Source organism: Jaculus jaculus, chromosome 16, assembly GCF_020740685.1.
Source record: "Jaculus jaculus isolate mJacJac1 chromosome 16, mJacJac1.mat.Y.cur, whole genome shotgun sequence".
Classification (NCBI taxonomy): domain Eukaryota; kingdom Metazoa; phylum Chordata; class Mammalia; order Rodentia; family Dipodidae; genus Jaculus; species Jaculus jaculus.
This window is the reverse complement of record NC_059117.1, coordinates 55,409,636-55,422,826: the sequence shown is the minus strand read 5'-3', so window position 1 is coordinate 55,422,826 and position 13,191 is coordinate 55,409,636. Positions and strand designations below refer to the sequence as shown.

General features: G+C 44.7%; 1 protein-coding gene across 7 annotated transcripts in view; it reads right to left on the bottom strand.

Annotated features, from left to right (window-relative positions):
- Positions 1-13,191, bottom strand: part of Satb1 (SATB homeobox 1) — a 123,842-nt gene that overhangs the window by 91,624 nt on the left and 19,027 nt on the right. For 3 of the 7 annotated variants that reach the window (XM_045135839.1, XM_045135844.1, XM_045135845.1), the window contains exons 1-5: positions 8,929-10,212; positions 6,058-6,301; positions 2,147-2,323; positions 1,224-1,350; positions 344-467 (exon numbers count right to left, since the gene is read on the bottom strand). In XM_045135839.1, the coding sequence (XP_044991774.1) occupies positions 344-467; positions 1,224-1,350; positions 2,147-2,323; positions 6,058-6,268 (639 nt within the window). In that variant the 5' untranslated portion in view covers positions 6,269-6,301; positions 8,929-10,212. Of the gene's footprint in view, positions 1-343; positions 468-1,223; positions 1,351-2,146; positions 2,324-6,057; positions 6,302-8,343; positions 8,454-8,917; positions 10,213-13,191 lie in introns of those variants that run through there. The other 4 variants (XM_045135840.1, XM_045135843.1, XM_045135841.1 and 1 more) reach the window with 3 other exon arrangements.

Here is a 13,191-nt window from a genome sequence, read left to right as displayed (position 1 = left end):
CACGCATGAGAACTGAGGCTGCCAGGCTCTGAGCTCTCAGTAGCAGGATCTGAACACCAGCCAGTGGAAGGGAGTGCTGGACTGTTTTGCCTGTACATGATCCTTTGCTCTCTCCACTCTCTCACCCCTCAAGGGAGAAGCAACAACAAAAAAAGTATAAAGGCTCTGTTCAGAGTGAATCAGGCAGATGTTAAAAGGTCACCAGTGGTCAAGCCACTTTGCATTTTTAGCCAAAGTCTTGCTTCAGATACCAGTTGCTGGAAACTAGCGAGCTCCCGGCAGCCCTCCAGCCAAGGCTCTTGGCCGTGGTGTCTGATTATTGACTATGTGCTATGCTGAATACCTGGGAAAGGGGGCACTCCTTGGCCAACGAACTCTGATTCATATCTTTCAGCAAATCCTTCAGAGCATTCCTTACAGTGGTGTGCGACCATTGTTCAGGAGGCAGATCTTCTAGTTTGGGGCAACTATTTGAGACACAGATTAGAAAGGGGATTATTACAAGATTGCATCCCGCTGCAGAACATTCCTTTAAGACAGACAGATTTCATTTTGCGCATCAAACAGATGCATCTGGAGATTGCTCTCGGTCTCCTGATTGTTCCGATTAGTTAATTACTTTATACAACACATCTGCTGTATCGATGCATGAATTATACATCAGCTGCCTGTGGTGGCTATTTTTTTTCATGACTTCTACCTTCCTGCTCTGATGCGCTTGGGAAGAGAATTTAAGGTGTACCGCCGTGAAGAGCATTAACGTATCAACTGATTCCCTTACATGACTCTGTTCATACGAATTAAAATGGAAAGAAATATATAAATAAATAAGATTACAGCAATAGCGAATAAGGCATTCTCTCACAAAATGTACACAGATGGCACTGTTCATGATATGCAAAAATATTTTTTTCTTAAGTAAACTTTATGTAAAATGCCTTCTTGTAATGCATCATTTAATTGACTAAAAGTAAAAAAGTCTTGTCTTTTGATAGCACACAAAAAGGGGGAAAAAACCCTACATTTTTTTTGGTGGGGGAGGGGACTGATTTTAAATTACACATGGAAGTTGGGGAAAACAGACGAGGCAAAGTGGCAAAATTGATTTGGATGAACATTTCTCAAACACAGGGAAAATAAAAACCACAAAAGGACCAGAGATGCTTTCTTTCAAAACCCAGGTAAGGAGAATATTTTGCCTTAGAATGGCCACGTTGGCTCACCTGTGTAGCTGGATTTTTAGTGTGACCACGTGGTACACATCTTGAAGCATGTCTGCCACCGTGGCATCGGGGGCATCCGTCACATAAGACAGTGGAACTGGGTTCCATTTTCCAACCTGGATGAGCCCTAGTCCAGATAAAGAGAGGGTGGCCGCTGAAATGTTGGCTCTCAGGTAACACGTCTCGTAGATGCTTGCTGTTTCCCCTCTCCGCTTTGCCCCCCACCACAAGCAATATGGTCATTTATGTTTAATCCCCTTCTTTCAAAACAGGCAGGTCAATGAAAATACTCCCAGCTTAGCTTTCCAAATTGTGAAGTTTATATAAACAATGATAGGGGTTCATTATTTGGGGAAAAAATACCATCAACGAAACCTCTGCATCAGGTCAGTTTCTTAACTTGTAGGAAGTTCTAATAAGACAGCCTAACCAGTTCTAAATGGCTTTACGATTTAGATAAGATTCTCTATTGCGATGGGAATCTGCATTGAAAAATACTTTACAGCCCATAAAACCATCAGAAACAGAATAAAAGAAACAGAACTAGATATTCAGTCATAAATGCAAATTGACTCTCAACAGTCCATCTGCTCAAATACGCTCCTCACTTCCTTGTGGGTCCTCAGTGGAGCAGATTATTAAGGTCAATAAGCACACTAATGATTCAGCTGAAGTAATTTAAAAAAAAAATCTACCTCGACATTCCACATGAGCAAAATGTGTGTTAACTAAACCAAACTGAATTAAGCCAATTTTTTTTTAAAGCCACAGTCTATAAGGAATCAATGTAAAACACAGGCTACAGTTCTTTGAATAAAAACATATTTTTTTTCCCCTCACTGCTTTCTCTGAGAGGTACATAGACGATAATAGCAAGTGATTTTTTTTTTTTCCTTCCCAACCCCACTGTATGCATTATTTACCTTTGGCCTGGGCGGCAGAGCTATGTGAATAACCTAGAGACAGCAATGCCATTTCTATCAGCTGGTTGAAGAGCATGTCCTTCCTCACCAGCACGAATTCCGCATGTTCCTCCTTGCAGTCATATTCAATGGCGTTTTCATAATGTTCCACCACACAGAAAACTGGTAACATGGTTCCTAGCAAAGACAGGGAGAAAACAGAGAACATCCAACAGTCTTCAGGAATATAGTCTGGTGGGGGAAGAGAACGCTAAGCTATGAAACTCAATTCTTCTCCACAGTGAGAGGAGAAAGTGTGCTTCCCAGGCAGACTGGATAGAAAAATGCTCACACACAGACACACACACACACACACACACACATACACACACACACACGTTTATTGTTTTTTTAAGTTGCAAAGGAAATACTTAAATAGCATGGGAACTTGGTATTAAGGTAACAGGGACTGCAGGGTTACCTTTTTGGATCAAATAAGAATGGTGATGAGAGAGAAAGAGTGAGAAGTGTAAGTGTATCTTAATCTGATCTGCTGTAAGTTAGTCTCCAACATGCAAACAGAGCTCACTGTAATTGTCTCCGGTGGAATCCACCTTGCTACGGCCTACACACTTTGGTTAATAATAAACTTTACCTGCTCATGTCCCAACAAAATATTTCTAACTACAAAATGATGTGTACTGCCGCTGCTTCTAGAAAAGAAACACAAAACTTAGCCCAACTGATGCCTAGAAAGACAATTTCATCTCTGCATAATGTGGACTTAAAAAAAAACAACAACCCCCCTCTTGTGCCTGCCCATTCCATCTGAGGGAAGATACCATGGTGGCCCATAAGTCTGTAACATAAACAGTCTCTGTCACAGGGACCATGTTGAGAATGGCAGGGAGTGGAGGAAGCTGGCTGGCTGTATTGGGAGATTAGGATCACAGAATCTGCCTGGATTTGACGCGTTCTCTGCTGATTTACTTTAATCCAGTGCAATAAGTCAGGGGCCGGATGATTAACACACACAGGCCATAGCACCTTGGGAAAGATCCTGGCTCTAAGAGAAAGCAGGTATGCTGTCGAGTTCAAGGTATTGCACAGCACACTGTCAGACATCCACTGGTAACAGAAAAGGGTTAAAGACAGATGCATCTGAACTGTACTGTGGCAAAATGCCAGGGGGGTGTCATCTTTAGCATAAATGATGACAAGGGTACTTTAACAGGGCACCCAGGATCCCCAATTAGTTCCTACAACATTCCTGCCTGTATCAAGTCCATGCTCTGGGTTCAGAACCCTCCCAACTTCGGAAGGTGTTATGTGCACACCAACAGTCACCGAAAAAAATGGGATTTCCTACTGACACCAGAGAGGCCCTTTACAAATTCTCTCTTTGCTTGTTCCTGCTGAACAAAAGCTGACAATAAAACAGCTACATTTTTTTTTTTCTCTTTCTGCACGCATGTCCTCACCAAAGCTTTGTGAACTGTGCACAAGAGATTCCAGCTCTGACAAATAAACCCCTTTAGGGTTACTTAGAAAAGCTCAAAAACTCATTCGGAAGTACCAGCAGGCTAAGCATGCAAAACAAGCCTACGAGCTTGCCAATATTCTTGTCATTCATTCAGCTGTTTTATACCAGAGAGAGGACCCGTCAGGAATCAGGAGACAACTTGGGGAGACCACAGCAAAAATAGCAATATGCAAACTGGTGATTGCTTCCTTGGCTTGAAGGTATTTTGGCAAAATCTCCTAAACAAATAAAAACATTCAATCCTTTTTTTTTTTTTTTCCTTAGAACTGCTTTCTCAGCTTAGCCACAATTTTTATCTAGCACCTGTCAAACAGAAACCATGCACATGAAAAATAAGATGGGGAAAAAACCTTACCAAAAGGCTTTAGCAATTTTGTTATTTGTATTGAGCACAGAGCTTTGTACAATTAAAATGCATTTTATAATAAGTCATTTTGAATATAATACGTTTAACGTATGGTGAAAACATTTGAGCAAGAGTAAAATAACTCTACCCAGCTTCTTTCTTCTCTCCCCCATGATTAGTGCCTATAAAATTGGGTTAGTATGTCCCCCAAGAATGCATACACTGCCTTCTCTTCTTACGGGAGCAAAGAGGTGTGCCCACCTATGGACAGAATGCCTCAGATACATGAAATAACTCTGGGCTTTTCAAACCACTGATATAGGCTGGATTGACTTGGTATTTCATTGATCAAATTTAGAAGTGTCTTATTTGTAGATAATAAAGGTGACTATGGATAAAGCAGCAACCAGTCTCATCTAATTACCAATCCGCCTGCTAGATCACCTGGCGAATTGTCACGGGGTGCCCTCCTGTTCCTGGGAGTAATGTTAACCAGGAGTCTTGTCTGAACAGCCTGATTATGCATGCTCCGGTTTGGCTAGCCTTCCAACTACAGCAAGTCCATAACCTTCCTGCATTCAAGGGGGGGGGGGGGGGGGCGAAGCACTGGTCACTTGCTGAATGCTAAAAATACCACATGATTTAAACCTGAAGGCAGCTTTTGCTGAAGGTTTATGAGCCTGTGTAAACAGCACGGTTGCCATAAGGAGCAGAGAAGTCTGTAGAATCCTTGTCTAAAACTGTCCTGGCATTAAAGTTTGCTGTGCAAATATCACATAATACCAGAGACAGCTGAAATCTCCTATTTAGGAATTTATGGAACTTACATGTTTGCAGGCGTCAGAAAGTCTTTTTTTTTATAGAGCCTCAGTGCTCCACAGTACAATATTAATGCACTCTGTTTGAAAAGCCGTAATAAATTATATTTTTAATGCTCTTACCCTGGCTTTCTTAAGATGCAAACATTCTTGGCAAACAATCAATAAATAGGGTAATCATGAGGAGAGGCCAAAGAATTTGCTGAAGTGCTGTTTTTTCATTTTTAATAGATAAAGATCTAACAATATGGACTGCTGTGTCTTCATTTCAAGATCAATATATTCTTTGTTTTCGCCAAACCAAGGGGCAAAAAAAACCAAATGATTGTATGATAAATGTTATGCATCAAACACAATGAAATTCCTCTGCCTTCTAACTTTATCTACTTAATATTCTTGGTTGGAAAAAGATGAAATTTTTATGCTTTGCTTAGCAAATGTACAGAAACTGAGTCCTATGTGTGTTATTCAGAGACAACATAAAGACCCTTCCGAGGCACACGCATTACACCCAGGGCAGGTGCTACTTTGTGGGGGCAACAATGTCTGGCATAAAGCGGTTAAAACTTTATGCATGTAATATCGGAAGGAAACAAATCACACTAACTTGTCCAAATCTGTTCTTCCTACACCAAAAAATACTCAATACTGCACTGCAAAAATGTAAAAACTAGAATCAGTAAGATTTCCACCGTTAACTAATTTTTGAGTCTGCTCTTCAGAAAATCACAAAAGAGATAACATCACATCACAAATATTTTACATCCTCTCATGTCAGATTTCCATATCCCTCAAATCACCACACTACTAGTAAGCTTGTTCCCAACCTAGTGCAGCTTTCAAGCTACCTCAGGGTCTCATTCCCAAGCAGAGTTATGTCACGCACCAGCCATCTCTGCATATTTCAGCCCACTCTAGGGCGGGACCTTGGGTAAGCTAAGATCACGATATTGAATTGAGGCTTTACCACCTGAAAAGTCCTCCACTTCCAGTCCACAGCAAGTCGAAGGCACCACCCCAAATCACAGACTATGCTTTCAAAACATGATTGACACCATAGTCCAAAACATTACTTAATTTTAGATCAGAAAGAGAATGTAGGGAAAGAATATACAAAGGACATTCCACCTGTGACCTCCACACCCAGGGGGTAGGGTGGGAGGGGGAGCCTTGGACACTGCTTTTTTTTCACGGCTTTCTAGGATTTGGATCCCCAAGTATTTACCTTTCCTAAGGTTGGTTTTCATCAGATGGCCCGAGTGTTTTAAAGGCACTCCCTGCATTTTAGCACCTGTGCTTCCAAGCCGTCCTCTTCCTAGAGGGCTCCCGTTCTGCTCCAGGCGGGCAATCTTGGCTGGTGGACCCTTCGGATCGCTCACATTGTTAGACATTTCTGAATGCTCTTTCCCCTGAGTTGCCTCGTTCAAATGATCCATGCTCAGTCACTGTCTATAGATTACCTGCCTGAACTAAAAGAAAAGACAAGTTATCGGGGGGCTGGGAGAAGAGGGATCTGCATCTCTACAGTTCCAGACACCTACCACTCTGGACATTTCCTTGTAAAACACATTTGCATAACTGTGTATCTACCTACAATACTCTATCTCCAGATAGCAGCCTTGCATTTCTATTTAAATTGACAGAATAATTTATGGAAAAGTGTTTCAACATAAATGATACAAAGGCCATTTTTCATCTACCAACAAAACTAAGAAGAGAAACTGGCTGACTTTCAGAAAGGAAAATGGGCTTTATTTTGCAGTCTTGGAATTTAAAAATTAGAAATTCATTACAGATTACAATGATAATACTTTCAATGAAGCATGGAAGATGATTGCAGTCTAAAATACTAAACTTAATCTTTTACATTTTCACTTATATTGTAATTTAGATTGCAGATACATATCTCAACAGAACATAACAAAAAACCAAGTGTTCTTTAAAACTGCCCACTGGCTTTACAGGCTAATGTAGAGAAAAAGTTTTCTACTCTCTAAGTTTCAATAGTTCTGTGCTGTGAAAGATCTAGTCAGGCCTTGGGCCAAATATAGGACTAGACCACCTCACCCCTAAGCAAACAGGAAGAAGAGGGGTGTTTCTTCAAATGCCCCATGTACTGAAGCATTACAACTTGCCTGTTAGAGGTAATATATGAGTCCATTACTAATACAGTGCTGCTAAATAGCTAAAAAAAATTTTTTTGAAAATACTTTGTGGTACACACAAGAGGTTCAAAGGCCAAGCTTACTTTCAAAAGAAATGTTAATGATATTGATCAAATACAATCTCCACTATTCAAAAATAATCCCAGCATGCAAGGAATTTAACATCATCCTCCATTTCATAAACAATAATAATTTTCAGTTCTATTATATAGTACATTTCAATTTTCATTCTGTTTCTAATATAGAAAATTAGAACAATATCAAAGTTACCTTGAAACTACCATTTTAACTAGAACTACTTAGTAGGTGAGTAGAATTACTGTATGAACTTTCATTGGACATGAAAGGGAAGCCTAGTTAGAAAAATCAGAATAGATATGAAAACTTCCACAACTTTCTTTCAGCTGTGTAGAATTTTGAAACATCTTGTATTTTCTAAAACAAACAAACAAAATACCATACCTGAACTATTTGGATCTGGGTTTGTTACAAGATAGTATGAGCTTCTCTGTAAACATCTTTTTCTCTATTTAAGTACACACTACTTTGTCCCACCTAATCAAGAATAGGGGAGGGGAAACAATATTCTGGAGGGTCAAAAAACAACTTTAAGAATGCCAACGAAGAACTATAAAGTTTGAGAAATAATAATAGCAATTCGTCTTTGTACTCTATGGTGGCAGTCTGAGAAGTAAAGGTTCACCCTTGATCGAGGGTCCCATCTGTTTTTGGTTATGAGGTTCATTAACAGTAAATGCGCCTTTTTTTAAAAAAACACTTTTTATCAAGATTACCCTTTCCCATTAGATCACACTGCAGTCTAAAGCCAAAATTAAAGTGATGCTTATTAACTTATTCAGAACAGTCCTCATAACACCTCATGTGGATGATAACATAGAGCTGCTTTTTTCTAAAATTGGTTGTCTTACCCTAGAGCAGAAGACAAATTTTAAAGCATATGAATTGAAAAGGGGGAAAAAAAAATTAACCCTTGGGCAAGTTATGAGGAAAAAGGGGGGAGGGGGAGGCAGACAACAACATTAAAGTTAATGCTATAAAACATATTAAGTAATCATGAGGCTTAGGCGGCACTATAAGCTGTATAGCAAATGAAAGGGATAGATTATAACTGAGTTAATGTATTGACAATCAAAACACCACACAGGTCAGGCAAAACTGTCCTTTGAATACCCACTCAAAGTATCTCTATTCACAACACTAAGTCATCCTGTATATATATAAAAAAAAGCTCTATACATTATACAGCAAAATTACATGCACATAAAACACCCAATTTACTCCTTTAAACTCCATGCCCAAGGCAAAAAAAAAAAAGTTCACCAAACCTCTCAGTTTGGAGCTGAATCCAGTAGCCTCCAAGGGGCCTGCTATGGACTGGACAGACAGGGGAAATTAACCCTGGCCTCAACACATGCCCAGCTCCACAGTTTGAGTTCCACATTTAAACCCCTTTTCAGTGCAACGTGTGGCTGGCACATCATCAAGTGACAAGCTACTTCCTCAAAATCCCATCAACTAAAGATCATAGAGGTTCGGGCAGTCCTGGAATGAAAACAGTGAACTCGGCCTATAAGCAATTCTTTCCTTCAAAAATAAATAGATAAATAAATATCATGAAACTGACTTCAAAAAACTGATTCTTTTCTCCATGTCCGCCCCCTTTCTTTCTTTTGCATCCTGGGATCTTTTTTTTCAACTGAGTTTCTCGCACCATCCATTCCTTCGCCCCCACAGAGCCCCATAATCACATTTTAAGAGCCTGGGCCCTTATCCGTTCCATATGGCCGGCACGATCCAGGCCAAGCTTTTACTGTGACCTTTTAAAGAGACAAAGAGCCAAAGTACTATCTAGCAACAGAAAACGCTGCAGTTCCACGGAGTGAAATGAGCAAAACCGACCTGAAACTCACCACTTCAAAACTTGACAGCATATAAATATAAAAAACAAAGGGAGATTTCCTTTGCAGCCCGAGTTCTTGAAGTGAAGTTCTAGACTGATGTTTTCTATGTCCCTTTTTTTCTTTAATTAAAAAAAAAAAAAAAAAAAAAAACAGCAGCAGCAGACCTGAAGGCGACTTCCCCTGAAATTGTATTATTTTCTCTTCTCCTACCCCCGCCCCCCTAAGCGGGGGAAGGGCAGAAATGAACGTCTGGCAGAGTGGTCATGGGAGCGGGGTTGTTAAAAAAAAATCACAATATGGAAAACAGCATAGATGGTTTGTAAAATGTCTAACCTCAGAACGGGTTTTGGATGGGGAAGAGGGAAGTAGGAAGGAGGGAAAAGGTATATTGATCTGACAAGTGATTCGTTTGGGGAGGGTGGAGAATTGTTTAAAATAAAGCGGAACCCCTTGTGAGCTGCGGGTGCTGTTTGGGGGAGGCAAGGTGGTGACTGAGGAATCTCTCAAAAAGAAGAAAAAAAAAAAAAATCACTATGGAGCAGGTCTCCCGAAAGCGGGGGTAGGGGCGATTCAAAAAATCAAAATACAAAGCAGGTCCCCTGTCCTCCCTCCCTCTGGGCTTTGAGCAGGCAAAGTCTACTTCTGGGTGTCACTTGCACTGGGGCTGTCCAACCAACCCCCAGGGGCGCAGAGGGGACAGGCCACCTCGCAGGCTCCCAGGCGCCCCTCCCCCCTCCCCAACAATTGCTCCTGATTTTTCTTTTTCTTAACAAACCTTAAACTTTTTGCCCACAGCCTGGCAGCCCCCACCTTGGGCATCTAGCAAGGGACAGCGACGGTAAGGGCCAGACAAGAGCTCCTCCGGGGAAGGCACTAAGAGACCACTTTGGATTTGGCGACAACAGTCCCGGGGAGACCCTCTCCCTGTGCCCATGGACGTCCCTCGGAGCGTCTGGGGACCCCCCAACCGAGGGAGGGGGAGGGGAGAGAGGGGACCCAAAGGGACCCCAGCCAACGTCACCACCTCGGCCAGCACTCGCTCTCTGACCCCCTCCCCCCCTAAAAAAAAGTCACCAAGCGCTTCCCTCAGCCCGAGTCGGAGGTAAACAACGGGCACCACAATGGCACTGGGACTTTGGGGAGGGGGGTGGTGGCGGTGGCACCAGCCGCCCGCGCGCGGGGACGGCACGGAACTGATGAGGGAGTTTGGCGATGGGAAGGAAGCAAGGAGGGGCGGTGGGGGTGGGAGAGTGTCTCCGGGCTGTCGTCTGGGTCCTCCTTCCTCTTCCCCCCCACCCCACCCCTCCTCCTCCTCCTCCTCCTCCTCCTCCGGGCGGGCAAAGGGGGTGGCCGTGACTGCTGCGGTGACGGCGTCGAGGCCCCGGGGGTGACCGGGTGGCCCGGGGAGGGGGGCGCGCGCGCGCGCGTGTGTTTGTGTGTGTGCGTGTGTGCGCGCGTGCGTGTGAGCACGGGGGGTCCCCGGACGGCTGTGCCTGGTCTGCCCTGGCTCGCTGGCTCGCTCGCTCGTGTGCCCCTCGCGGTCGCCTCTGTCCCCATTAAACCAGGAGTTGACTCATCATCCCGGTGGCCGCCGCCGTTGCGCCGCCGAGCGTGGTCCCGGGTTGCGAGCCTCGCCTGCGTCTCCGCTGTGGTCGCTGCTGCTGCTGCTGCTGCTGCGGCTGCTGCTCAGGGTGCTGTCGCTTCTGCTGTCGCCTTCGCCGCCGCTGTGGCTCCCGCTTCTTCCTCCTCCTCATTTTAATACGGAGTCACCCGCTCGCCGCCCCACAGCCCCAGCCGGAGCGCGCGCGGCTCCTCCCGGCCAGCCAGCGCCAGCGCCGCCTGCACGGCCTCTCCTCTCTCTCTCTCTCTCTCTCTCTCTCTCTCGCTTTCTCTCTCTCGCTCTCTCTCTCTCTCTCGCTCGCTCGCTCTCTGTCCCCCCAGCGGGGACCCGGCCCGTCGCCGTCCCGGAGCGGGAGCGCGAGCGACGAGCGAGCGGCAGGCGGGCGGGGACCGCACTGGAGAGCGCGGGGGGCAGGGTGCGGGCGCGGGGACCGGCCTTAAAACCCGGGATGGAGGACCGGGATCGGGGGGAGGGGGAGGCTGGGAGGGGAGAGCCTGAGAACTAGTGATGGAGTGGTGGGGATGGGGGAGAGGTCGAGGACGGGGAGCTGACATGTGTGCCACACAATACCCGGGGTAACAGGGCTCTGCGCGCTCGGGTGGTGGGGGGTGGAGGGGGGTTGAGGGGGCAGAGACTCGGCTGGCCGCTGCGGGAGGACGTAGAGGAGGAAGGGGAGGTTGGAAAGGAAGAGGAGGGAGGGGACGATGGAGAGGAGGAAGAGGAGGAGGAGTGAAGGGAGGATGAAGAGGAGGAGGAGGAGGAGAGGGAGGATGTATAGGAAGAAGAAGAGGAGGGAGGGGAGGATGAAGAGGAAGAAGAGGAGAGGAGGGAGGGGAGGATGGAGAAGATAGGGAGGGAGGAGGAGGCGCGGGGGGCGGGGTGAGACCGCCCGGGCCAAGGCCGCCGCCGCCGCCGCCGAGGGCAGGTGCGCGCCGAGAGGGCGGAGGAGGGGCGGCGAGAAAGTGACGCGAGGGAGGAGGGGGCGCGGGCGGGAGGACGGGGAAACTAACCAGCCACCCACATGCCACAAAAGCCACCACCGGGAGCGTCGCGACTAGCGGGAAGCCCGGGGGACATTGCGCGCAGGGGTGAAGGGGGAGGAGGGGACAGGGCTCCCAGGGCCTAGGTGGGCGCTTGGGGAAGTGGCACCAGGGCGCCGTGGGGAAGCACAGCTCATCTCCCCCCACCCTTCCCAAGTGCCCAGAGTGCAGGGACATGGGCCCGGGGGTCTGGGAGAGGACAGGGTCCTTCAGATACCCTTTCAAATATTATCCTCGAAGGAAGAGGGGTCCCTAAACTGTCCGAGTCAACACTTCCCAGTCACCGACGTACAAGACTGTAACAGTGCTGGGGTTAAATGAAATTTGGGTCACTTGAAAGATGCCTGACTTGGTATTACAAAGGAAAAGATGTCGTCATTCTGAAAATACACCGGGAGAATGAATGACAGAAAAGTTTGGTCGATACAAGCCTCAGAGGTAGCGATTAACACTTCCGCTGAGCTGTGGTCCAGACAAAGTCGCTGTTTAGGTTAATGGTCACTGTCACCTAATGTGATACTGAATAGAGTTCCTGTGAAAATGAAGGCCCTGGAGCTTCCATTCTCTCAGTCTGTCTCTCTTCTATTTCTCTCTGTTGCAAATAAATAAATAAATAAATACTTTTTTTTAAAGAAAATGAAGGGCGTGACATCTCACTCAAAATAAAAATGCATCATTTATCACTAAGATTTCTTGTACCACCATCTTAGCACCTCCGAGGCAGTTCATCAAACAAGAACGAAATGTTTTATAACTATTGAATGGTAGAAAAAGACAGAAATCGGTCAGATAAACACCATTAGAGTCTTTTTTGTAAGCAACAAGTTCGCACAAGTACTGAGATAAGAGGGAAATATGCAAATGAAGCTCTTCAAAGCGACCAATACACTCTCAGACACGCTGTTTACACTAGAAAGCTAAGAAAAGCAGAAGATAAAATACAGGAAATTATGGCCTCCTGGGGGAATACAAGTTTAGGAGAAACACAATGAAAACATATCATTCCAATAGCACCCAGGTTTCACCCACAAACCAACCAGAAAAGTTAGTCAAAATTGGGAAGGCAGCCGTGAATCTTGGTACACATAAGCCAAAGCCTTGAGCAAAAAAATACACAAATCAGGATCAAAACAAAGGGAAAGAAGTTTAGACAATTTTCACTACAGTACAGAAATGACTCTACATTCTTAAATGTCGAAATGTGGGGAAGAATGGAAGAGGCTGTTAAAAGTATAAGAAGTATAATCGGTAAGGAAATGTATACACAATGTTGGCAAAATGTAGCACATTGTGGGAGTTTATGTTATGTTTAGACACTAAACTTATTTTTGAAGATATCAGATATTTAAAAGAACAAATAGTTATAGAGGCAGATGGGGTTTTCAAGATGACAGGTAAAAATTACAATTTCCAACATGGGGATCTGAACATTTGCCTCACATTGGGAATACCTGATATGGTTCCCTGAAACTTGACTTTTTTCCATAGGAACAGTGTGTCCTGGTATCATCTTGGATGAATGTTAAAGCAATAATGAAAAATATAGAGAAATTATTCTGGCCTACAAAAGAATATGTCATTTGCACATGAAACTCCACCTAAATTGGATGC